Genomic DNA, 23,293 nt, shown 5'->3' with positions numbered 1-23,293 from the left:
GTGGATGCCCCATCCCTGGAAGTGTCCAAGACTAGGCTGGATGGGGCTTTGAGCAGCCTGGTCTAGTGGGAAGTGTCCCTGCCCAGGGCAGCAGGGTTGGAAGTGGGTGGTGTTTAAGGTCCCTTCCAACCCAAATCATTCTATGCTATTTATCTACTGCTAACCAGCAACTATACATTTTATCTAGGAAGATAGTATTTTAGTTACTGACAAACTATTTAATTAAAAGTTGACCAATTTTGGCAGGTACTAGCTAGTAATTTTGATGGATTATAAAACAAAAATTCAATGTGAAATTCTCATTTAACTTGATTCTACATTAATTGGGGAAGACTAAGCCATTTTCCAATCATGTAGTTTTTAATTCTTTGTCAGATTACTGAAGGAAACATATCTGGGTAAAAAACTTCAACCAAATTTATTCCATAATATTGATTAAAAGGATGAAAACTGTCAGGCAGACATCCCATGATTCTTTTATTTATGTTATGTTACTTCTTTTCAGATTGTTTTGGCAACCAATATAGCAGAGACAGGTATTACGATACCAGATGTTGTCTTTGTAATTGATACTGGGAGAACAAAAGAAAATAGGTGAGTTTGATTTTCATCAGTCATACTGTAATTACTGTAAATATTTGGAGGTTAGTACTGCAAGAATTTTGTAGCATCCTTATTAAACTGCAGTTCTGGACAAGAAATGCGGTGGGCTCATTGAATAGCTTAGAGTTTAGGTAGAAGTTTGGGATGAATGCTTGGATTTTTCAAATGATGTGAAGAACAAGAAGGGGAGTTCAGAGATAGGGAGAATCATGATTAAGTACTGGATTAAAAATAAAGCGGGTCCTTTTTATACTGTCTCAGTTTTTAGAAGTTATTTTTTGAACATTTTAAATGGGAATAGTCCTACAGAATGTAAAATAACTAAAATAATTCTGAATTGACAGGAAAATGAAATAGCTCTTTCTTTTTCCAATTTTTACACTTTAATTAGTGATTTATATCCAAGGTTCTATGATGTACAGTTCCCTGAGGTATGCTTAGTTTTCAAGACTATAATATTTTCAAATAAGTACTAGTTAGATATATTATCAATATGCTGGTATTTAAGTATACATCAAAATTTTATTTCTGAAATCTGAACGGGCACTTGCTTTACAATTTTTAAGGTATCACGAAAGTAGTCAGATGAGTTCCCTGGAGGAGACCTTTGTTAGTAAAGCTAGTGCTCTGCAGCGACAAGGAAGAGCTGGGCGTGTTAGGGATGGATTCTGCTTCCGAATGTACACAAGAGACAGGTAAAGTAAACTAAGTTAGCAAGACTTTGCTAATCACATAAATATCTTTTGTCTTTTTTTTTCTGTGCAAAACCAAGAATTGTTGAAATTCACTTCAGCTATTGTAAACTGGAAAGATTAAGCTGTAGAAAAACAAAACAAAACACCAAAAAACCCACCTCAAAACACAAACAACAAAGGATTTGAATATTGTATAAACAAAGTGTTACACTAGGTTTTTTTTGTTTCAAGAATTAAAAAAAGTTAATTTTATTCTTAGTATCTCTATAATGGAAGTGTTTTGAAAAAATTTTCATAATTAAAGGAAAAGCGCAGCACCAAAGAATTGTAGAAAATCAGTTTTTAATAACAACTGCTGCCCTGCATCAAATATACACAAACCTCACCTCTTGACCTTTGATTTTTTTTTTTTTTCTCTGACAAATCTGTAGGTTTCTGAAGTAGTATCTCTATGGATAAGAGATAGGGAAAATATCAAATTATACATCACTGCAGGATTAGTTTCTGTTACTGCAGTGGAATAACCTTTTTCTTGCTTGTCTGAAAGTCTGAAGGAACCTTCAGCTGAGAAACAGTTAAGGTAAAAGTATTTTGAAATAACCAATGAAGTGTGCGTTTTAGCCATGTGCAAGACTTGCAGTTTGAGAGCTGTGTATTTTAAGAATTTATTTTGAAAAGCGGGGTCTTACTGCTTTTTCCTCTCTTTCACTGAAACTCTTGCTTTTCCAAGCTAAAACACAGGCCTTTATTCAAAGGATGAAGTGTTTACCCATGCAATAAAACACGTGATGCTCCCCCCCGCCTTCCCCTTCAAAATAACATCCGCAAAGAATGAGCATATGGAACACGAGTTTATAAATTGAATTCAAAGGTTAAATTGACTATCTGTGATTCTGTGTTCTTATGATGTTGCAGGTTTGAAAATTTCATGGAATATTCTGTTCCAGAAATATTGCGTGTGCCTTTGGAGGAGTTATGCCTTCATATTATGGTATGGTTTTGGTTTTAGAATTGCTGACCTTGTTAGCTAAAAATATTACATGTGCCTTTGGAGGAATTATACCTTCATACTATCATGTGGTTTTGGAGTTACTGACCTTGTAAGCTAAAAAGGTTTGCTAGGACAGCCCTGATGCAGTGTAGTGGTGGGGCTTCTCCCGACAGAGCAGGGGGGAATCTGGTACTGTGTGTTCGAAAAATCCAGAGCATGCTGCTGAGTGAGAAGAGGATACTATACTATTCCAGTTTACCTCAGAGAGACAATTCAACCTTAATTAAGTAGCCTTCAAACTGATTTCTGCTTAAGGAAGCAATTCCATTCTGTCTCTCCCCATCCTGAGTAGGAAGTACATGGGAAAACCAGCAACCTAGCAAATTAGTGCCAGGCTGAACTGCATCTCAGCAGGTTTGAGACCCTCCTGCTCATGCGTGAGCATTGGTAACATGCTTCTGTGATCAGTGCTCAAGCCATATGAAGTCCTTCCAAACAATGAGGTCTCGTTAACCTAATGTGGGGCATGTCTGTGTTCTGGGAGCCAAGAGGCTGGTTTAGAGGGGAGGGAACAGCTTTCCAGTTTCCTTTGTAGCTACTATAAAAGTTAATTATAATAAATTTTTGTATTGAAATATATACTCATTTACTCCACAGAAATGCAATCTTGGCTCTCCTGAAGATTTCCTTTCCAGAGCATTAGACCCGCCACAGCAGCAAGTAATTGGTAATGCAATGAACCTGTTGAGGAAGATTGGGGCTTGTTTGTTAAACGAGCCCAAACTGACTCCATTGGGCCAGCACCTTGCTGCTCTTCCTGTCAATGTAAAGATTGGCAAAATGCTTATATTTGGTGCTATATTTGGCTGCTTGGATCCTGTGGTGAGTAAAAAATAAAAAACGAACAAAAAACCCCAAACAAACTTATATCTAATTAAAAAAAAAAAGTATAGAAATGGTTAACTCCTTACAATTAACCTGATTTCTTGCAACATGGTATTTTGAGAGGATGATGCAAGAAGTTAAAATGTTTTTGTTAAGGTGAGGGCACCTGGACATCACAAAGGGGAACAATTTATGTGTTGTTTACGGTTGGACTCGATGATCTTTTCCAACCTAAATGATTCTAAACTCCTAGGTACTATTCACGAGTGGGTAGTCAGACTTGGTCTCCGGTTCTGTCTGTTATGATCACAGGGAGTGTGACACTTAATGAAAAAGCCCTCTTGCATGTGGGTTAGACCAGTCTGGATTACCCCAGCATGTAGGCCAAGAACATGCTGATGTAAAGTTACTGCAAATTAATTGATGTGGTAACTTACTATATGAAGACTGTGGCATAGTTTACACTTCCACCTAATCCATTTAGTTCACTGCAAATTATGAGGCAGCATGGGTATGTTATTTGCTGAAAACTGAAAGTTAAAATTCTTTGCCCTTTCAGTGTCTCCTGTTAATGTGGTATAATCTAAAGCACTTGCTTAATCTGACCTTTATCGTATCAGGTAGTGCTGTCATTTGACAAACCATTTCATGCGATTTTTGAGATGTAATTTTTTTTATCGGTGTATATAAGGCAATATGTGAGCAATGTTTAATACAAGTAACCTCTGAATTCTATGTAGGAAATCCTTAGAGTGATAGGTTTTACTTGAGACTTAGTAGAAGATAAAGTATCATTAAATATTATTGTAAAAGAAAATGTAAAGCTATTTGTATGATAAACCTGTAAGCTTATAATAAAATACTCTTAAGTGATGACTCTTCACTAATTGCAGGCAACTCTGGCTGCTGTCATGACAGAAAAATCCCCATTTACTACACCAATTGGTCGAAAAGATGAAGCAGATCTTGCAAAATCATCTCTAGCAATGGCAGTTTCAGACCATATAACAATCTACAACGCTTATCTGGGGTAAATAATAATTCTTCTGTGCTTATAGCTAGATGCAGGTAATATTTAAGTAATGTAGTTCTGTAAAGAATCCTTAATAAGTATCTTCTCTTGAATTGCTTGCACCTGAAGTTTTTCTCTTCCAAATACCAATTGATTGCCAAATGCTGTAACGCAGAAGGATAGCTTGCTTATACTTTATCCTTTAGCTCCTTTTAACTATGCTTGCACACATGCTTGTCTGTGTATCTTAGTGCTTAAAGTATTTTTTTTTTGCTGTTTGTGGTATGCTGACCTGAATATTTTGTATTTGAGAAAGTACAAATATATATATTACAGAATGATAGACATATTTTTTCTTTTTTGGATATTATCACTAAGTCTCAAAAACTACACCTGAATCTTGTTTCAACTGTCAAGACAGAAGTGTGTAATTTTTGACAGAAAATTACCTTGTATATTGTTAGTGTCTATCAAATTTGTTACAGGCATGTTCTTAAGACTGTTCTTAGACCAGCAGCATTTATCTTTGTTAATGCAACTTATTTCTAGTTTTGAGTGGAGAATGCTGACCAAAACACAGTATTGCCTTTTAACTTACTACCACTTTCATATTGTTATAATCTTGATGTGATTCCTTTTGTGGTAATAAGACAGGATTTTTTCCTTAGGTGGAAAAGGGCTCGACAAGAAGGGGGGTATCGTGCTGAAATGACTTATTGCAGAAGAAATTTCCTTAATAGGACTTCACTTTTAACTCTGGAGGTAAATCAAATAACTATGCTCTGCACCCAAAAGTTATTTGTTAATATTTCCCTCCGAAAATGCCATGCCTTTTTAAAGAGGTGTTATATCACAGTTACTATTTAGATAAGACAAAAGCAAGTGAAATGGTGGGGACTGATGAAATGCACACCCTCAGTTGAGGTAGCTGTGTCTGCATTTGAGTTTTGATATGTATGCTTTGTTGGTGTACATGTTTGCAGTCACTGCCACTGGAGAAGCTAGTCTTTCCTTCCACCAGAGAATCAAAATGTATTAATTGAAATACTTGGATTGTGTTAATTCTTGATATTGAAGAACAGGTCTGTTAACAGTTAGTTTGAAAGACGAGCCACAAACTTATGTAAATGGCCTTTTACTTTTGGTGAGGTAACTATTTAATTGGTCTCTCCTATTTAAGTTTGGGTGGATGAGCTCTCCTAAGCATCTTTTTATTTTAACTACAGGTGAGAGATTTAGTATTTGTGGTATATATAGTAGTGTATATCTAACCCAATATTCCAGGTAATGTTTTTCTCATAAAAACAGACAGTATTCTGAAGTGATTGGAGAAAATACAAGTGTTTTTCTAGTGAGAGATTTTCCCCTGGAGAGTGTGAATATTTGGGGTGGAGTGTCATTGCCCACTGATGGCATGGAGTATGTACCTTGTTAAAGTTGCGATTTTACTAACACAATGCTAATTTCAGGATGTGAAGCAAGAACTCATAAGGGTGGTCAGAGCAGCAGGGTTCACAGCACCTACAGCACAATGTGGATGGGATGGAAATGGAGCCACACAATCCCTTTCTCTCCACGAAATAGCTCTTCTTAAAGCTGTGTTGACTGCAGGGCTGTATGACAATGTAGGAAAAATAATATATACGAAGTCTGTGGATATTACAGAGAAGCTGGCTTGCATGGTAGAAACTGCTCAGGGTAAAGCGCAAGTGCATCCCTCCTCTGTAAATCGAGACTTACAGACATACGGATGGCTCCTTTACCAGGAAAAGGTAAGTGAAAATAGTGAATGTAGCTGATAGTCTCTGTAAAGGTGGAGTTGTGCCTCTAATGTTAAATAACATACACTAGTGTAAAGTGTATCCAAATGCCTTGTTCATCTTAAGAGTGGTTAGTATCTAATGATCCTAAAGTCCATAAAAATAAGTCAACTGAGTGCTGAAGAAAGAAGGCTGAACATCATGAACAAATCTATTCATGGTGAAACTCATAGCTATAAACAGAAGTACCTTTGTGTATCATTTAACTTAATAGTATCATTGACTTCTTTAATACAGTGCTGTTGGTTTTAATATGATCACTTTAAGCAGTAATATGTAGTAGTAACAATTCAAAGTGTGCATTTTCTTTTTTTACTGTTCTAAGCAGACTCAGAAGTTTTGAAACTTGGTACAGGCCTTGCATATCCCCAATAATAACTTAAAATGAAATAGCCAATTCTGTAATTGACCGTGGAACTTCCTAAGTGAATTGCATTTTTTTTTTCCCATCACTTTCTTCCCCCTCACAACAGAAAACTTGTCAGCTATTTGCTAAATTTAAGTGTTTATATTTAGTTACACTTCTGGTACAACAAGACCTTGACAGGTGTTTCTTACTGGCCAACTTTACTGTAGAGAAGCAGGAAATTGATTAAATTTCTTAAAGCAAATAAAGTGATAATATTTTTTGGAGAGCTGAAAATATTTCCTGCCCCCAAGAACCTAGTAGTGTAAAGGCAAGAGAGCAGATAAGGTAGGGAAGTTATTCCATGAATAGTGGAACAAACAAAAGCTGTACTTTTGTGTGAAGATGTACTCTTTTTGTTCCCTTTCCTCCCACTACAACTCCTTCCCATCCTGTTCCGTCTTTATCTGTGGGAAGCTCCAAGGCCAGAGTTAACAGGTGCTGAGCCCCATAGTTCACACTGTGCTTGTGTCTACAAGTGCGCCCACACTTATCATGTGCCTATGTGGACAGATTGAGAAGCCAGCTGCTGCTAAGAAGAATGTATAATGGAACAGTTTTACCTGCCTTTTACTTTTATTAATTTTGATGTCTCTTAGACTATGTTAGCACTAGGCTAACATTAGGTTTCTGTTTGAATTTTAACAAGAAAATTGCGGCTTCAGCTAATTTCCTAGTAGCTTATAAGCCTGTCACTTAGTTAGAGGTGATGTGTTTCATGTGGTCTAAGGCAGACAAATTGCCATCGGTTGTCCTGTGTACAATGACTTGTGTTGACTGGATGTTAAGAGAAAAAAAAAGTGTATTTTTTTTGCTTTTAAAAGTAGCAATCAAATTTGATAGTATAGATTTTTATGTGGTTTGGGGGTTTTCTGTTGTTTTTAATGCTTGTGTTTGTTTATATGCAGGTGAGGTACACTAGGGTGTATTTGAGAGAGACTACTTTAATATCCCCCTTCCCCATTTTGCTTTTTGGTGGGGATATAGAAGTCCAGCATCGGGAGCGGCTGCTGACAGTTGATGGCTGGATCCATTTTCAGGTGTGTTGGTGTAATAAGTACCTTTTGTGGTTCCATGGGCTTTTGTCTTACAGTTGATGCACAAGCTTAATTCAGAACACTATATATGTGGGACAAAGACAAAAGAGAGGAAGGTAGGAGAGAATTAAAGGAAATGATGGGAAACTTTTTACGTACATGTAATGAAATCTTAGCAAATCACACACGAAAGAGTAGGCTTGTAATGTGCAACTTGAAACAAATCGGTTCCTTCTCTCTTCATGAAGAAAGTCAGCATTTTTTCAGAAAAGGTATTTGAAATAGATATAGACTAAACCGTATTTTATAGAGCTGGTACTGAAAGCAGATGAGTGTGCTATTTTGTATTACCTTTTCCTAAAATCTTACAATCATGTAAGTACACATTTATCTCTAAAATACTACTTATTTTGCTTCGTAGCCCAAACAGAATTATCTGGGGCAAGAAGAAAATCCAAATGGATAATACCTGTTTGCTTGGGTTTGGGGTGTTTTGTTTTTTTGTTTGGGGTATTTTCTTTCCAGGTGAAAATGTTTTATTTGGGAGTGGGAAAACAGAGTGCATTTTCTTAGCCTATTTTTGCAGACACAATTAAAATGGGTGACATGCCAAAATCCTGTGTAAATTCTGTTAAATGGCAAATGTTGTCTTTTGCTAGCCTGCCAGCTACTTGGTTACAATTTTCTGTGCTCCTGTGGGCCTGTGTTACCCTCAAGGAAGACTATAAGCTACAAAACACTTCCGTTTTTTGCACTCCGATGATGCAAGCAAACAACCATCAAATTGAATTCACTGGTTGTCATGAATGTTGAATTTTAAAAAGCAGCTCCCTTTGGGGTTTGTTGGAGAATTTATTTTGGTCTCTGGGCAGCTATAGGTTGTTTGGTTGCTGGGCCGATTACATCTTGTAGTGTGTTTCAGAATGTCTGTGTTTCTACTGAGATGCTAAGCACAATATGTTGCATTTAGTGCTTTTTCCATAATAGCTACTTATTGTACCACAGGCGTATGTATATAAATGAAATAAAGACTGAATAGGGAGGAGAGGGATAAAATGAAAGATTCCTGGAAAAGGCTTCAGCTTTAGGTATCCAAATTCTTAGTGAGATTTGTGATTGCCTTCTCAGGAGGCCAGGCAGACCCCCTGAGAAGGAAATGTGTAGATATTTTATTTCAGGTATAAAATAATTTGTACTTCCATACCTTGGAAAAAAGCAATTACAGTAAGTAGGATATTGGTAAATTAATAATTCCACCATATGCTGGTTGTTGATTATATGTGTGGGAACATATTCTGAGTTAGCCTTGTAAGCTGCAGTTATTCAGGCTGTGATGCTACAAACAACAGGTGCTTAAAGATAAGAGCGCATAACGTAAGCCAGATCATTTCATGAGAATGCTGCCCATCTGCTTAGAATTATGTATATGCATTGTGTTTCCAGGAATCTTGTTATAAACTTCTATTTATATGTAAGGTAATCTTTTAATCTGTATTTTGGTATAAAATGTCTGAGTAATGCAAATGTTTGTCTTCTCTGTTCTTTATAGGCTCCTGTAAAGATAGCAGTAATTTTCAAACAGCTGAGGGTTCTTATTGAGTCTGTTTTAAAGAAGAAGCTTGAAAATCCTAAAATGTCACTTGAAGGTAACTTTGTTACTGCATTGCTGCTATTTGTTAAATGGACCTTGTGGCAAACACGAGGAAGCATTAGTACACTACATCCTTACTTGGTAGGGTTAGTGTGACTTGAATATCATTCCATTGTCTTGAGACACATCCAAAAAGTCATTACTACATCCTACATATATTATGGGGTGGCTCACCCCAGATGTATGAAGATCTGCACAACTGCTGTTCCAAAGATATCCCTGATAACAACATTCAAGGTAGTGGTAGCATTGAGGTATGCGTCTCAAAACAGAAGTAAGATTGTGTGTGGTGAACCTCAGACATGGATGAATTCTAAGTGTTACACAAGTTGTCTTACAATTTAGATTAATGATGGGGAATTGCGTGTTGGCCCCCAAAGTGTAAGGCATAGAGGAGCACAGTTTAAACTTTGAACACTGGATGTTCAGAAGAATATTGTAGATGGGGAGGAAGGAAGAGAGTTCCCAAATGCTAATTTATCTGTAGTTAACACATCACTTTCTCAATTTATTTTGCGAAATACTGAAATAGCCACAACCAGTTGATGACTAACTTTATAAACTTTCTAATGATGTACTGTGGAGTTACTGTTTGCCCTTTTGCTTCACAAATGGGAATCACTTGTCTTGTTTTAGAGTCTGGCATAGCCTAAAACATGAAGATTAAGCTTCTGAGAGCTAGACGTGTTCTAATTTTCTTGGGGTTTGGGAATTAATTTTTAAGTTCATTCTTTTCCACTCACCGTGATTCTCTTCTTTCCTAGATGACAAGGTCTTACACATCATCAAAGAACTTATAAAAACGGAGAATGGTAACTGAAACCAGAAATCAGTAACAAACCAGAGCTTCAGTAATGGCAGGGGAAATAGGCACTCCAACATTAACTGAAAGTATTTAAATACTTAGTGTGATTGGTACCAGTCATGGTGTGGAAAGACTTGCATGATTTTTGCATAGAATTTACCTTTCTTTATATCATTTTTAAAGATGAACATTGATCATGTTTAGCCTTTGCAATACATTGGGTGCCATTTGCCTGTCTGTATGAATAATGTATGGAACAGTTTTCTTTTCAATACAAAAATGTCTGTGGCCAATTTTTTTTTAATGTACCAATCATCACTGGTGGTATCAACTGTAGTAATTATTAGAGTTTGGGTCCTGAATCTCAGTTGAGTAGAAATCCATTAGATGCGTGCAGACAGAACACAAATGTTTCTTATGTGTATTTCCCGAGTGGTAATTTTTTTTTTGATCTATGAATTTACAGTATTAAAGCAATACATCTTATAGATGTCTTCATTTTTCTGTATGGTTTACATGAAGAAAATGCTTTATAAGAAGATAGTATGGACCGCTGTGACCAGGTGCTCAGCTCGACAAGTGTACTGACCCATCCTCTGCCTCTTCTCACGCTTGTTCCTCACTATTCACCCTGATTTTTGTCTCTCCCTGCTACTGTAGTAAGTTTTGCTGTCCATTTCCTTTAAGTTTTGTGCAATCCTGCAAGCCCTCTCAAATGATGTTTTTCCCCCTTCATTGGTCAAAGTTCAGGTTGACCTTCTTCATGGCTGTACCAGAACAGTTCCTTTGATGGCTCATCTGTCTCTGGCTGAAGCCTTCTGGTCGTCTTTATTCTCTCTTATCATTGTTCACAATGTTCCTTTGTTTCGTATTTCTTTTATGCTGAATATTCCTTAACCAGATAAGTTAATGAACCAGATGCTTTTACATTCCACCTATCCACAGCATTTACATTTTAATTTTAGATCACCAACTCTGCTTTCAAGAATGAGGAATATTTTGGGAGGTAGGAGGGGTTGCCATTAGACAAGTGCAGTCAGGTATGAACTCTGTATGTACAGGCAGAGGATAGTGTGGAAGATACTTAACAGCAGAGTTTAATAGTGTACAGAAAGGGAACTGAGGAAAATGAGTGAAAATGCAAAATACATGGAGCTGTCCAGTTATATTATCATAGCAGAGCTGGTACTGCCCCACTACGAGAGAAACATGAGCTGAAAGTAAACCAGCCTGTGCACGTTACCCTACACTGATTTCTGGAAGAGGCAAGTTCTCCTAATAGTAGTTCTATAAGAACTCTGAGGGAAAAGTGGTCATGTCTGTTAACCTTTTATGAATTGTGATAAACTAGTGATAGTCCTGGTTTCCTAGAAGAGCCAGGAAGTGCTTTTTTTTAGTTCCAAAGTAGACAACATTTATGCAAGGAAGCATTTAAACACTTAAATTTTGATCTTGAGACTTTAATTTTGCACTCTGTGTTCGCAGACATGTTCTTATTTCTTGTCAGAGGCATGGAAATAAAAACCTGTGAACTGTATTCCTTGAACATAAAATTAAATCTGCACCCTAAACAATTTCATAGATTTTGTTCTAGTTGAAGTCTTTTATTTATATCCTTTGGAAACATGAATTAGAAATACATTTCAGTGATTCAACAACTAACAAGCTCTTCTTTCTTTTGGATTTGTATTTCATGTATCAGTTATTGGTTTTAAATGACTAAATTTTAGTGAAAGTGAGAATTTTCCCTGAGTTCCTCTTCCTTATTTAACTGTGATGAGTAGAGAGGTTTTGTTCCATTTATGTATGGTAATGTTGAAATTCAGAGGCATTCTTTGTGTTCCTCTAGCATGCCCTGCTTTGTAATCTTTTAAAGTAATAGCTGCTTTTAGTTGTTATTAAGGGGATATATTGTAATAACTTGAAAATTGCACACTCTCCTGGGTGAGCACGTTTTCTGCAAAACATGAAGCAGGTCACACTGTGGTGTACAGATAAGCACAGTTATCTTAAAATTAAAAACAAAGACTACAGTGACTTTCTGCTTCTGCAGTGTATTTGAGTAACTCTTGTGCCTGTGCTTTTTCAGGTGGATGAACTTTCTCTTTTGTTCCATTTATTTAATAAATAACCTCTGTTAACGCCTTTGTGTTACTTTCCTCAATGCATTTGTCAGACACGAGAGCGGCATCACTGGGTCTTTCTCACTGTAGTCACAGTGGGGCTTTTTGGGGTGTACCTTTTATTTAAAGGCAGCATGTGCTGCTGGTCTCTGTATCTTCTTGAAGAGGATTTCCTGATGCCGCTATTCAAGCTGCACCATTCCCACCTCTACCTCTCATTTGCTGCTGGGTTTGTAGACTGCTCCAAGCTCTCTTTTTCCGTTTTCCCATTGCCATCTTCCCCACTGCCTGTCCCAGGGAAGCTTTTCTTTTTCCTTCTACAAGTCTCTCCTCATCTATAGTGCACTCGGTCAATGGGATCATGTAACCAGATCATACCTGATAAAATAGTCACCTCTGGCCTCAATTCTGCTTCTATAAAGCAGTGGTCACAGTACAGGAACATTTTGATTTCCCTCCATTTGGGTGACTAAAATAGTGCTCCCTTGCATAAACAGTGGATGGAGGGAAGCAAACTGAGACCGAAACTGCCCAGAGAACTCGCATTGTTGCCTGTGTCTCCCCTGGTGTATTTGTGCTGTATTTACCAGTGACTGCAAATTAAAGTATTACTTATGCAGAGCAAGCTGTAGGTGTTACAGCTCACCGAGTTAAAATGCTGGGAGCTGGAGAGTCATTTTATTTTAGTAGTGGCAAAAACTTCAGCTGGCTGGGTTTGGGCTCTGACACTATGGTTTTGGGGCACTTCTGTGCCGGTCCTGGGAGTGGGGATGCTCCTCTGGAGGCCACAGCCGCCTTACCCTACCGCCGGAAAGTGCTGGGGAAGAGCCAGATTTTTGCAAATGGGGTTCTTTTTTTTTTTTTGTCCCGGTTGCGGATTTTGTTTTGGAGACGACGCTCCCGGCGGTGCCCCGGTGCCCGGGGGGGAGGCGGGCGGCCATGGGCGTGGCGCCGCCCGCCCGCTCAAATAGCAGCGGCCGGGGCCGGGCAGCCGGAGTCGGTGGCGGACCCACCTCCCATCATGGTGATGACGACGGCGGCGGCGGGCGGCTGTCCCGGCGGGAGCCTGCTGAGGCGGGGACCCGGCGGCTCCCCCGGCCGCTGTCCTCGGCGACCGGTATGGTGGCGGCGGCGGCGACCGGAGGCAGCGGCGGCAGCGCCAGCGATATGGGGGAGCCGGCAGGATCTGCAGGCCTTCCGCGAGTACGGGGAGAGCTGGTACCGCTCCCGTAAGGGGCTGGAGAGCCGCTTCCAGCCGCAGGAGCCGCTCGCCCGGCAGCCGCAGGTAAGACGGGAGGGACAAGCGGGGACGGCGGCGGTAGACCGGTGCCGGGCCCGCCTGACCCCCGGTCCCGGTTCCGCAGGTGACGGCGGAGGCGCGCTGCAAGCTGGTCAGCTGGCTCATCCCCGTCCACCGGCACTTCGACATCTCCTTCGAGGCGCTCTGCCTGGCCGTCAACACCCTCGACCGCTTCCTCGCCACCACCCCCGTGGCCGCCGACTGCTTCCAGCTGCTGGGCGTGACGGCGCTGCTCATCGCCTGCAAGCAGGTAGGGGAGGCCCCGCAGAGCGGCTGCCCCGCCGCCGGGCTTTCTGCAGCCCTCCTCGGCCACGCCGAGCGGCTCATACCGGGCCGGGCTCCGCAGCCTTCTCCCTCCCCCGCTACTCCTCCGCGCTGCTCCCGCGGCTGCAGCATCCCCTCCTCTGCTTTCCCCCCGGCAGGTGGAGGTGCACCCCCCCCGCGTGAAGGAGCTCCTCGCCCTCTGCTGCGGCGCCTTCACCCGCGAGCAGCTCCGCAACCTGGAGCGCGTCGTCCTGAACCGCCTGTGCTTCGAACTGTCCGCACCCACCGTCAGCTTCTTCCTGGAGCACTTCAACCAGGTGCGGCTGCAGGAGCTGGGGGCCGACGCGGTGGAGGCGGCGGACGCCCGCAGCCTGGCCGGGGGGATGGCCGAGCTCAGCCTGGCCGACTACACCTTCATCAGATACACCCCCTCCCTGCTGGCCGCCGGCAGCCTCGGGCTGGCGGACCGGCTGCTGGGCCACCGCAGGCCCCTGGACCTGCGGGTCAGCGGCTACTCGGCGGGGCGCCTGCAGGATTGCATGGACCACCTGCAGGTCCTGGTGTCCCTGAACGAGCAGTCCCTGCCGCTCCTCCTGCCCCCGTGCTTGGCACAAAAGTGCCCCTGGCTGTGGGGCAGGTACTGACTGCGGGGTGCTAACAGCAAGGCCACCCCGTGCCTTCAGCCACCGCGCTGCCTGCCTCGGCCTTGGGCTGGGCTGGCTCTGTGCTGTCTGTCATTTGTGCTCTGTAGAGCTGATGTAGAGTCTAATTGACAAAGTGTTCACCTCTTGTTTTGTAAATGTTTTAAAGTAAGATCACGTTTTGCGCGTGGTGTTACCGTATGTCTGTTGCACTGTCCCTTTGCTGTTTTTTTTTTAAAAAAAAAAATCCAGCATGTACATACTCTACAGAGTCTCAGGTAATGCATTATTTGTTTGGATGGTCCATAAAGATAAGGGGGGAAGGACCATCTGAACTTTGAATAAACTCTTTTCTACTTGTGACCTGTGCTCGTTTATTTGCTGGTGGGGGGTGAACACAGATGGGAGAGGAAATACATTGGCACAGAAGGAGTTTACCCCAGCAGGTAACTCCAGCCCGCACAAAATAATTATGCCCGATGGTGTCATTCCCCATTTCAAACTGACAAGCGCTGGCTTGGTCATGATTTGGGAAAAAAACAAAATTAGATGCGCTGACCTAAGGAAAACAAAACCTTAAGTAGTAAACCAGTAGTAAACCAAACCCTGCAGAAAATAGCTAAAAGCCCATCATAAGAGGAGAAGGGTCAGTTTATCGTCCCCTAGCCCCGTCGGTAACTTCATCTGGGCTCGGTGCAGCGACGCGGGGAGGGGGGGTGCGGACGCTCTGCCCGGGGCGCGGGGGGCGCCCTCTCCTGGTGAAGAACCCTCTCCCGGTGGGGAACCTTGTGCCGGTGGAGGACGCTCTCCCGGGTGGGGAACCCTGTCCCGACGAGGGAAACCTCACCCAGTGGGGGAACCCTGTCCCCTTGGGGTCCCTCTTCCCGTGAGAGGGACCCTCTCCCGGTGGGGGGAACCCTCTGCCGCTGAGGAACGCTGTCCCGGTGGGGGACCCTCTGCCGGCCCGGGGCTCAGTAAAGCCAAGATGCTGCCGGATGGTTTACGTTTTTTTTCCTGCCCCCAACCTGATGCTTTCAGCGCTGGCGGCCCCCAGCCCTGGCATTTAATAAAAATCTTCATAAAATCCTTAATAATAAAATCCTTAAAAATAAAAATCCTTCTAAAAACCTGCCAGACCGTAAGCTGCCGCCCGCACGCGGCCCGGCAGGGTCCCGGGGGGGGCGACGGACCGGGGCGGAGTGTCCTCAGCGGCGGGGCCGGCCGCTCCTCTCCTCGGGTTTCACTGCGGGGCAGCCCCTCGGCCCGCCCCGGCTCCGCGGGCGCGGGGAAGGGCTCCGCGGGCGCGGGAGCGGGCGGCGCGGCCCGAGGAGGCGGCGGGCGGTTTCCGCGCCCCGGCGGAGGGAAGGCGGGCGGGCAGCCCTCAGCAATGGCCCCGGCCCCCCGCGCCCCTGCCCGCGGGGCGGCACCGAGCGGGTCGCGGAGCGGAGGGCGCCCGCCGGCAGCGGGGCCGGTGCCGGGGCCGCGGCGGCAGCATGGAGCAGGGCGGCCGCCGCCGCGCCTTCGGCAGCATCTGTCCCAACAGGGTCCAGGATCCGCCAGCCCGACTCGTCAAGAAGCCGGCCCGGCCCGGCGGGGGGGCGGCGGGGACCCCCCCGGCCGCCCCGACCCTCCGAGGGCCCCCGCCCCGCCCGCGCCGCGGCGGCGCCCTGCCGGTCCCCGCCGAACCCGCCCTCGGTGAGTCTGTCCGCGGCGGAGAGCCCTGACCCCCCGGCCGTGTCCCGCCGCGCCCCTCCGTGCCCCTCACCGTGCTCTCCTGCTCTGCATCCTCCAGCCGTGACACCTGCACCATGCCCCCCACCGCGTCCCCCCGTCCATGTCCCGCTCTCCATGCCTCCCGCTGTGTGTCCGTGCTCTCGCCCCGCCGGTTCCCGGCCCTGCGTACCCCGGCTGTGACACCTCCACCATGCCCTCCGTCGTGTCCCCCCGGCCACGTTCCCCGCTCCATGCCTCCGGCTGTGTTCCCTCCCACCATGGTTCCCCCCTCTCCATGCCCCCCACCGTGCTCCCCAGCCCTGCATCCCTTGGCCAGACCCCTTGGCCCCAGCCCCCAGACCCCTGGCTGGGCTTCCCACTTCACTGTGCTTCCCACTTTGCACCACCCCTGGCTGTGCCCATCCCTGCCTGGGCTCCTCACCGCTGTCTCTCGCTGCCCCCAGTGCTCACCACCATCGACTGGCAGGATTTGGCAGCCTGTGCCCCCATCCTTCCCATAACCCGGTCCAGCCCCGTGACCCTGCAGCAGGTAACCCCCCAGCTGGGGCAGCCTTGGCTGTTCCCTGCACAGGGCACCCACCAGGGTCGCCCCCTCAAGCCAATGGGTGGGTGGCAGCCCCCCCAGCCTCAGGCTTCCCACCTGTGAAATGGGCACAGTGGAGGACAGCATCTTGTCCCACGTATTACATGGATTAGTATCCAGGGCAGGGCAGGGGACAGGCGCCTGGGGGTGCCTGGGCTGTGGGAAGGTGCTGAACACAGTGTCGGAGCGCGGGCAGGTCTGAGCGATGGGCCCTGCTCACAGGCACGTTTCCTTCAGCCCTCCCAGGGTTCCTGCTTCCAGGATGGACCAGAGTTTGATTTCCAGGAGTTCAGAGGTGCTGTCGATGACTTTATATGTGGCAAGTAGATATTTTTCCTCACCTGAGCCAAACATGCCTGCATGTGCACATCTGCAGTCATGCTGCGTTCAGTATCCTCTTTTTTTGCTTTGTTTTTGGGTTTTTGAATGCCCACTCACTGCACGCTCATCCCACCCTGGGACAGTGTAAGGCAGTGTGTCCCTGCACGCCCCCTTAGAGGGACCTGGGCTGGCACTGAGCTTTCCCCCACGGGAGATGCAAGTTAAATCCAAGCACATTTAGGGTGCACAGCTGCTGCAGTAGAGTACAAGCATGCCAGGAAATCCCAGAGGAATGCTCAGAACCAGGATGGTGTGCTGGGGTCAGGGGGAAGACAGGACGTGAAAACCTCCTCTGTTTTAACGCCTGTGGCTATTCCCTCCAGATGCATCCACCTCAATGCCACCGCCACTGGACTGCGCCAACTTTGATTTCTCACTTGGCGAGGAGGTGGCCTTTGGCCCCTGCGCCCCGCAGCTGGAGAGCAGTGTGGTGGCGCAGGTGCCCCCGCAGCGCCTGCCTTCCCCCGAGCCGTGCTGGAGGGGCCTGGCGGACCAGCACCAGAAAGCACTGGGAGATGCCCTGGAGGCAAACAGCCAGGTAGGGACACCCAAGCCCTCCCCAAGGCCCTTGGTGCTGGGTTTCTCTCCCTTGCATCCTGCTGAGGCAGCTGCGTGGCCCCGGTGGGCAGCATCCCCCGGCCCCTGGGCGGTGGGGCTGTCCTGAACCGCCCTGTCCCCACTTGTCCTTGGCAGCTGCAGGAGACCCTCACGCAGAGGCAGGAAGAACTGGCGACGCTGCGGGAGAGCAACGTGCAGCTGAAGGAGCTGGCGAGCCAGGCCAGGCAGCTGGCTGCCGTTCTTGACGTGAGTGCTGTCCCCATCTCTGGCCCTGCTGGTCCCTGGGGGGGCGTGCGGTGGGGGACAGGGTGCAGGGTGAGGCCAAGCGGTGAGGGGTGGGACAGGGCCATGGGGGGGTGTGGGGCGGGATGGGGTGGTGCAGTGTGGGTCGGGGTGGTGCAGGTGGGGTGGAGTGGGGTGGAGCAGGGTGGCGTGTGGTGGAGTGAGGCGGTGCGGGACGGGTTGGGGTGCTGTGGGGTAAAGCGGTGCGGGATGCGGAGGCGGGGGACGGGACAGCCTGCGGGGGAGCATGGTGGAGGATGGGGTAGTGCGGGGATGCGCGGTGCGCGGCAGCCCGCGGAATTCCCGCTCTCTCCCCCCGGCAGGTGCTGATGCTCCCGCAGTGCGCTGACAGGGAGGTCCTTCCTCCTCCTCCTCCTCCTCCTCTTCATCCTCTACCTCCTCTTCCCGCCGCCGCCGCCCCGGCCGGGACGTGGGTCGGTGTCGGGCGGGCGGAGCCGCGGGAGGAGGCGGCGGGCGTGGACGCCATGCTGCGGGAGGTGTCGGAGAAGTGCCGCGCCGCCCTGCGCAGCCTCGGGGGGGGCAGCCCAGGGGGGGACAGCCCCGGGGGGGACAGCCCCACGGCCAAGCGCCCGCGGCCGGCCCCGCTCCTGCACGGCGCCTTCCGCGGGCTGCGCACTGGGCGGGCGGGCGGCGAGGGGCTGGAGGGGGGCGGCAGCCTGCGGGCGGCCCTGGGGGAGGCGGGCAGCATCCGCACCCTGGCCTTCCCGCAGGGAAACGCCTTCACCCTCCGCACCGCTGCCGGCGGGTACCGGTTCCGCTGGGTGCCGCGCTGAGAGCCCGCGGATCCGCCCCCCCCGCCCCGCCATCCCCGGCCACGCGTGTCCCGGACCATCGTCAGGGGCCAGCTGCCCTTTTTCTCTTGGAAAACTGGTATTGGCGCTGTTTGCCCCTTGCTGGAGGCGGGGGAAGGGCAGGGACGGGCGCGGCAGAGGCGAGCCCCGGGCACCCCCGCGGCGGCCGTCGGCGGGCCCCGCACGGAGCTGTGGTTTTCGGGTCGGCAACTCGCCCCCAGTAGTTTGCTAATGACTGTAATGAGTGTAGAGATTAAGTGAAGGTCTGCCCTGATGGTTTTACCCGGAGGTTTTACTCAGTTGAGCAGGAGAATGTGGCTGGCGGAATAGCGGCTGCGGTTGGCCGGAGTGAAAACGGAGAGACCGCCCCGAGTGGTTTGAGCACGATACACCTTCCCCGTCACGGAATTGTACATCCACATAATGTTTACAAATTGCACTTGTGCCGATCATGTGTGCAGCTGTACATGTCTGTTTGCACTTGGTGTGATGATTAAATAGTACTTAAAATTGCCACTTATTTGTGCCGATTCAATGTAAACAGAGTATTTTTCACCCGGTATGCGTATTTGCTTTCATTAGAGCAAAGATAACAGAAAGCTGAGCATCTACACAAAGTTTACTTTCCTTGATGTGCTTAAGCAGGAAATTTTAGAATAAAACATGCTGCTGATAACATTCGGTGATCTCAAGTAGAGGAAGCATGAATAATGTTAAATTGTTCTGAATGGATACGTTTCACTGGTTTGAATGCTGAAACACTGACAGCACACACGAAATGGTCCCTGAAGTTTCCTTTTCAGTGGCACATAGGTGAATAAAGGCACCATGCTCCACGCAGGATAGAGGTTTTCTGCCTGTGAAGTTATAAGTTTTTCTGCTTTTTCAATACTCAGATTTTCCAGTATTCTTGCACGGGTCTATGCACATTAACAGCAATCCAACTGTAACAGACTTGTGTGACAGTTAAGGTGACAGCACCACATCATCATCTCAGTGGCAGGTTTCTTAGGGGAGCTGCAGCCCTGCACGTAGTGTTGTGCTTTTGGCAAGCAGAGACCGTATTAAGAAGGAGAAAGGTTCCTGTCACCAGCATGACATGTAGTTATGTGGCTTTTTTAGGAGGCTGCAAAGGTGGTCCTTCATATCTGTGGTCCTTTGTGTCTGCAGCACTGACATTTTCTAGCAGGGGAGATGCTGACGCCAGGTCTGGGATGCCAAGGGCTCAGCCCTGGGACAATTCCAGCGTGGTTCGTATTTCAGAAGACCATTGCCACCTTGGCCAAAATGCTGTGTGAAAGCTCTGGTTCTGCAGCGTCCAGGAGACACAAAACCTGCCCAGCTGCACTGAATTCAGCAGGTAATAAACTGATAATGTAAGGCAGCTTGTATAAATATCTCAAGTTCCTCTCCACGTGTTTTATGAAGTTAAACACAAAATGTATAGTATGTACAACTTTGTCATGCTCATAAGCATATTAATTCCTCAGAAATAAAGTGAGACATGAAAACTGTAGACTTCTTGTAGGATGCAACAATAAAGTAATCACCCTGTTGGATTGTCACTAGTGTTGTTCTTGCTGATAATTCAAATCTTTTCAGAATTACAAATACTTGTTTATCCACTTACTTTTGCAGTTAATCTGCTGCAGATTTTCCACTGATTACTTTTACACATAGTGTTTCTATGTTAAAAGTATCCTTGATTAATTTTGAGTTGTGATCTAAAAGTAATCGAAAATTATCACAGGTGCCTTTCAAAAATGTATTTGATTTTAACCCCTGTTAATTGTAAAGGCTGAAAACTGGCTAATCAGACTGAGATGCTTCTCACTGAGACTCACAGGAGCATCATTAGACAGGTAACTCGTAAAAGGAAAGGGTGTTTGGTATGCAACATAGTATGTTCATAGTGTTATGCTATAAACATAGTTATAGTGCACTATAAAAGTCTCCTTTAAACTATAAAAGTGTGCTTTAAATTCACAGTTATCCATCCACTTCATAAACTTCATCTCTTTCACAGATTAGAGCAGCCCAGCAACTGCTTATTGTTATCAGTAAGTTAAAAGGTCTCCCAGTGCTCTTTGTCTTTCTGACAGGCAGGAGTTGGTGGGATCACAGGGGACAAAGCCTGGCCCCTCGATGCATGCTAATTCTTCATGTTTGTTCCATCAGAAGCTGATCCCTGGAGAAGCTGGAAGTCCACCACTAGGAAACCTCATATCCAAACAGATCTGGCTTTATGCTTAGTGCCTGGGGCAGGATCTGTGCCACAGGGCAGAGCCCCTGGACGTGCAGATGTGGTGGACTGATGAACATGTTGGTCTGCGGTTTATGTTCACTCTGATTTTCTCTCCCTGATGGTGCGTGGTCCATGTCATGGGTCCAGGCAGCTTGCCAAGCCCCCAGCAGAAATAAATAAAACAAAGTAGGTGCAATGTCATTTCATGAACTTTGTTGCTGCTCTTAAGTAAGGTTCCTCCACTGCCCTTCCCTTCCCTGCTGGCGCTGGGCCATAGGACGGATGGCCGTGGCCATCTGGGACAGTTTGAGGTGAAACAAAACAGAAAAATACTTTTTTTTTTTTTTTGGAGGTGGTGGTAGTGCCAGGGGAAGGGTTTAGTAACCATGTTTTGAATATGAGCACCTCAATTGCACGTAAACCTTGTTCTGGCCTCATGGGTTTTTCAATGGATAAAATCTTTAGGTGTTAATTAAAAAATGACACCAGCCTTCAAGGTACATCTTGATTAAAGAGAAATACAAGAAAGAGGAACTATCTTTTAGAAAATAGGTGCATATTAGGTCAGGTCTCTTGAAGATGGTAAGGGCAAAAGGGATCTGGATGGAGGTATTTAGAAATGACATAGGGCTTTTGGTGTAATTATAGCTTGTGAAAGCCTTTTTTATCAGCAATATTGCTCATTCCCTGGCCTAAAGGCAATATCCAATGCTGAGTGTTGGCATGGCGTTTCCTGTGTGGGTTGCCAAGGTTGTTCAATGGGTCATAAAGAGAAATATTGCCCTTTAACAAATCTGATCTACTCTCCACGTGTTCATAATAGAAATGTTTTTGCTTTGGTGTTCATATCAACTTGTACATAAACAGAGGCACACATTGGTGTCACTTAATTGGCCTGACTATCATTTTTGAAGCACACGGGCTCCTACCACTCCCACTCAGACAAAGCCAACGTCGTCCATGAGAAGGATGCAGCTGGAGCTCCCATCGGTTTGCCACTGACCCTTGGTGGCGGCAGGCTGGCATCAAGGTGGCTCGGACTCCTGGGGATCGTGTAGAGACCAGCACTGTAGCAGCAGTACTGAACCACTCCTGTTGGTTTTGGCTCTTCTGTTCAGTGATTGCAGAGAAATGGAATTTCACTGACTTTTCTCCCCTTGTTTTCCTGAATATTTTTCTAAAGAAAATTTCCTCTATGTCTGACTTCAGGGAAAAGACAAGCATTTTGCAGTCAGTTTTATATGACAGCAACAGCACTCTTCATCTTTTCTAAACACTGACTTATTTCTGGTCAGCAACCATTATTTATATTTTGCATTGCACAGTCTTAATGAAAAACTGAAGCTAACGAGGTCAAAAGAGGCTGTAGTTTGCTTTGGCACAACTTTTTCATAGGTGTAACAGAAACAGTCTTAAAGTCTGCCTTGTACCCAGCACCTGTTCAAACCCTGATAGCAAGTGACTATTTATGTTCAATATTTACTTTATACTCTTCAACAAAATACTGTGAAAAAACCCCAAATTAATAAGTGTCTTCAAGGTTATTCATACGTTGTGATCACTTTTGGTAAAGTCTCCGGGTTTCTTGCGTAGGTAATGCAGTTACAATTAAAACTCACTTGTTAAAATAGGGTAGCTGGAAATTCTGAGGCTTATTCTCCTTTTCACCCAGTAAACTGTTGTCGCAGTGGCCTGTGAGGATATGTCCCAGGCATCCTCTGTGTATTTCTCTCTGTCATGGGCTGACAGACACCAAGCACGCTGAAGATCGTTACATTTTGTGCTTCTCTCTCTTCTACAGCACAGGTCTTGGGATTTCAGGCAGTGACTCCTGTATTGAGTCTCATATTTCTATTTGTGTAAGCTCACCTCAGCAGATGTTTCACAGTTTCAAACAGCTTTCGCCCATGTACCAGGGATCTCACTGAATCCCTCTGGGTGGACTGCTCGGGCTTTTGGCGTGGGGGAACACCGACAGAGCATTGACTCAGCCTCCACTCCCCGGAGGAATTGCAGGGAAATCTCAGCTCTGGTTGACCACGTTTGCAGGTATTTAATGTAACTTCTAAACAATTACATTATTAACAATTACAAGTCTCTCTTCTATATCCTTGAATAGTAGAAATGTCTTCTCTTTAGGCCTTTTTGTATTGATGTGTACAGCTGGCTTGGTACCTTAAAACACATCCCTTTTTCCAGCACTTTGCAATGTGAATGGTTAATAGTTACTGCCTGGGGATTTGTGGTGACAGCTGAACATTTCCAGACACCCGGTGAGCTCCCATTTATGATAGTGCTGATGAAGTAGAGATGGAGACCTGCTAGGGACATTTTTCTCCTCTAACCTAATGGGATTGCCATTCTTTTAAGCTGCTCTGCAACAGCACACAGAGGCCGTGGGGCCCTGCTTGTGCACATAGTAAAAGACAGCCTGGAGACTCCTTAATTCCAAAAAGATAGGTGTG

At 46.0% G+C, this 23,293-nt stretch overlaps 3 protein-coding genes across 5 annotated transcripts in view; all 3 read left to right on the top strand.

The window, feature by feature from the left end:
- The window catches only part of DHX29 (DExH-box helicase 29), a 30,789-nt gene extending 18,744 nt beyond the window's left edge, over window positions 1-12,045 (top strand). For all 3 annotated transcript variants that reach the window (XM_074570086.1, XM_074570087.1, XM_074570088.1), the window contains exons 18-27: window positions 506-594; window positions 1,170-1,298; window positions 2,214-2,289; window positions 2,947-3,171; window positions 4,068-4,204; window positions 4,855-4,948; window positions 5,656-5,958; window positions 7,321-7,452; window positions 8,999-9,095; window positions 9,865-12,045. In XM_074570086.1, coding sequence (XP_074426187.1) covers window positions 506-594; window positions 1,170-1,298; window positions 2,214-2,289; window positions 2,947-3,171; window positions 4,068-4,204; window positions 4,855-4,948; window positions 5,656-5,958; window positions 7,321-7,452; window positions 8,999-9,095; window positions 9,865-9,920 — 1,338 coding nt within the window. In that variant the 3' untranslated portion in view covers window positions 9,921-12,045. The remainder of the gene's footprint in view (window positions 1-505; window positions 595-1,169; window positions 1,299-2,213; window positions 2,290-2,946; window positions 3,172-4,067; window positions 4,205-4,854; window positions 4,949-5,655; window positions 5,959-7,320; window positions 7,453-8,998; window positions 9,096-9,864) is intronic.
- A 673-nt stretch (window positions 12,046-12,718) lies between these two features.
- Window positions 12,719-14,596, top strand: CCNO (cyclin O). Its single transcript, XM_074569730.1, has 3 exons — window positions 12,719-13,313; window positions 13,393-13,578; window positions 13,751-14,596. The coding sequence occupies exons 1-3, from the start codon at window positions 12,759-12,761 to the stop codon at window positions 14,234-14,236; spliced, it is 1,227 nt and encodes a 408-aa protein (XP_074425831.1). The 5' UTR covers window positions 12,719-12,758; the 3' UTR covers window positions 14,237-14,596.
- A 1,229-nt stretch (window positions 14,597-15,825) lies between these two features.
- MCIDAS (multiciliate differentiation and DNA synthesis associated cell cycle protein) lies at window positions 15,826-19,024 on the top strand. The gene is made up of 6 exons (XM_074570819.1): window positions 15,826-15,928; window positions 16,411-16,496; window positions 16,788-16,869; window positions 17,255-17,469; window positions 17,625-17,735; window positions 18,095-19,024. The coding sequence occupies exons 4-6, from the start codon at window positions 17,269-17,271 to the stop codon at window positions 18,563-18,565; spliced, it is 783 nt and encodes a 260-aa protein (XP_074426920.1). The 5' UTR covers window positions 15,826-15,928; window positions 16,411-16,496; window positions 16,788-16,869; window positions 17,255-17,268; the 3' UTR covers window positions 18,566-19,024.
- Window positions 19,025-23,293: the final 4,269 nt, after the last annotated feature.

This window comes from Larus michahellis, chromosome Z (assembly GCF_964199755.1).
Source record: "Larus michahellis chromosome Z, bLarMic1.1, whole genome shotgun sequence".
Lineage (NCBI taxonomy): Eukaryota > Metazoa > Chordata > Aves > Charadriiformes > Laridae > Larus > Larus michahellis.
This window is presented reverse-complemented; position numbering and strand designations above follow the sequence as displayed.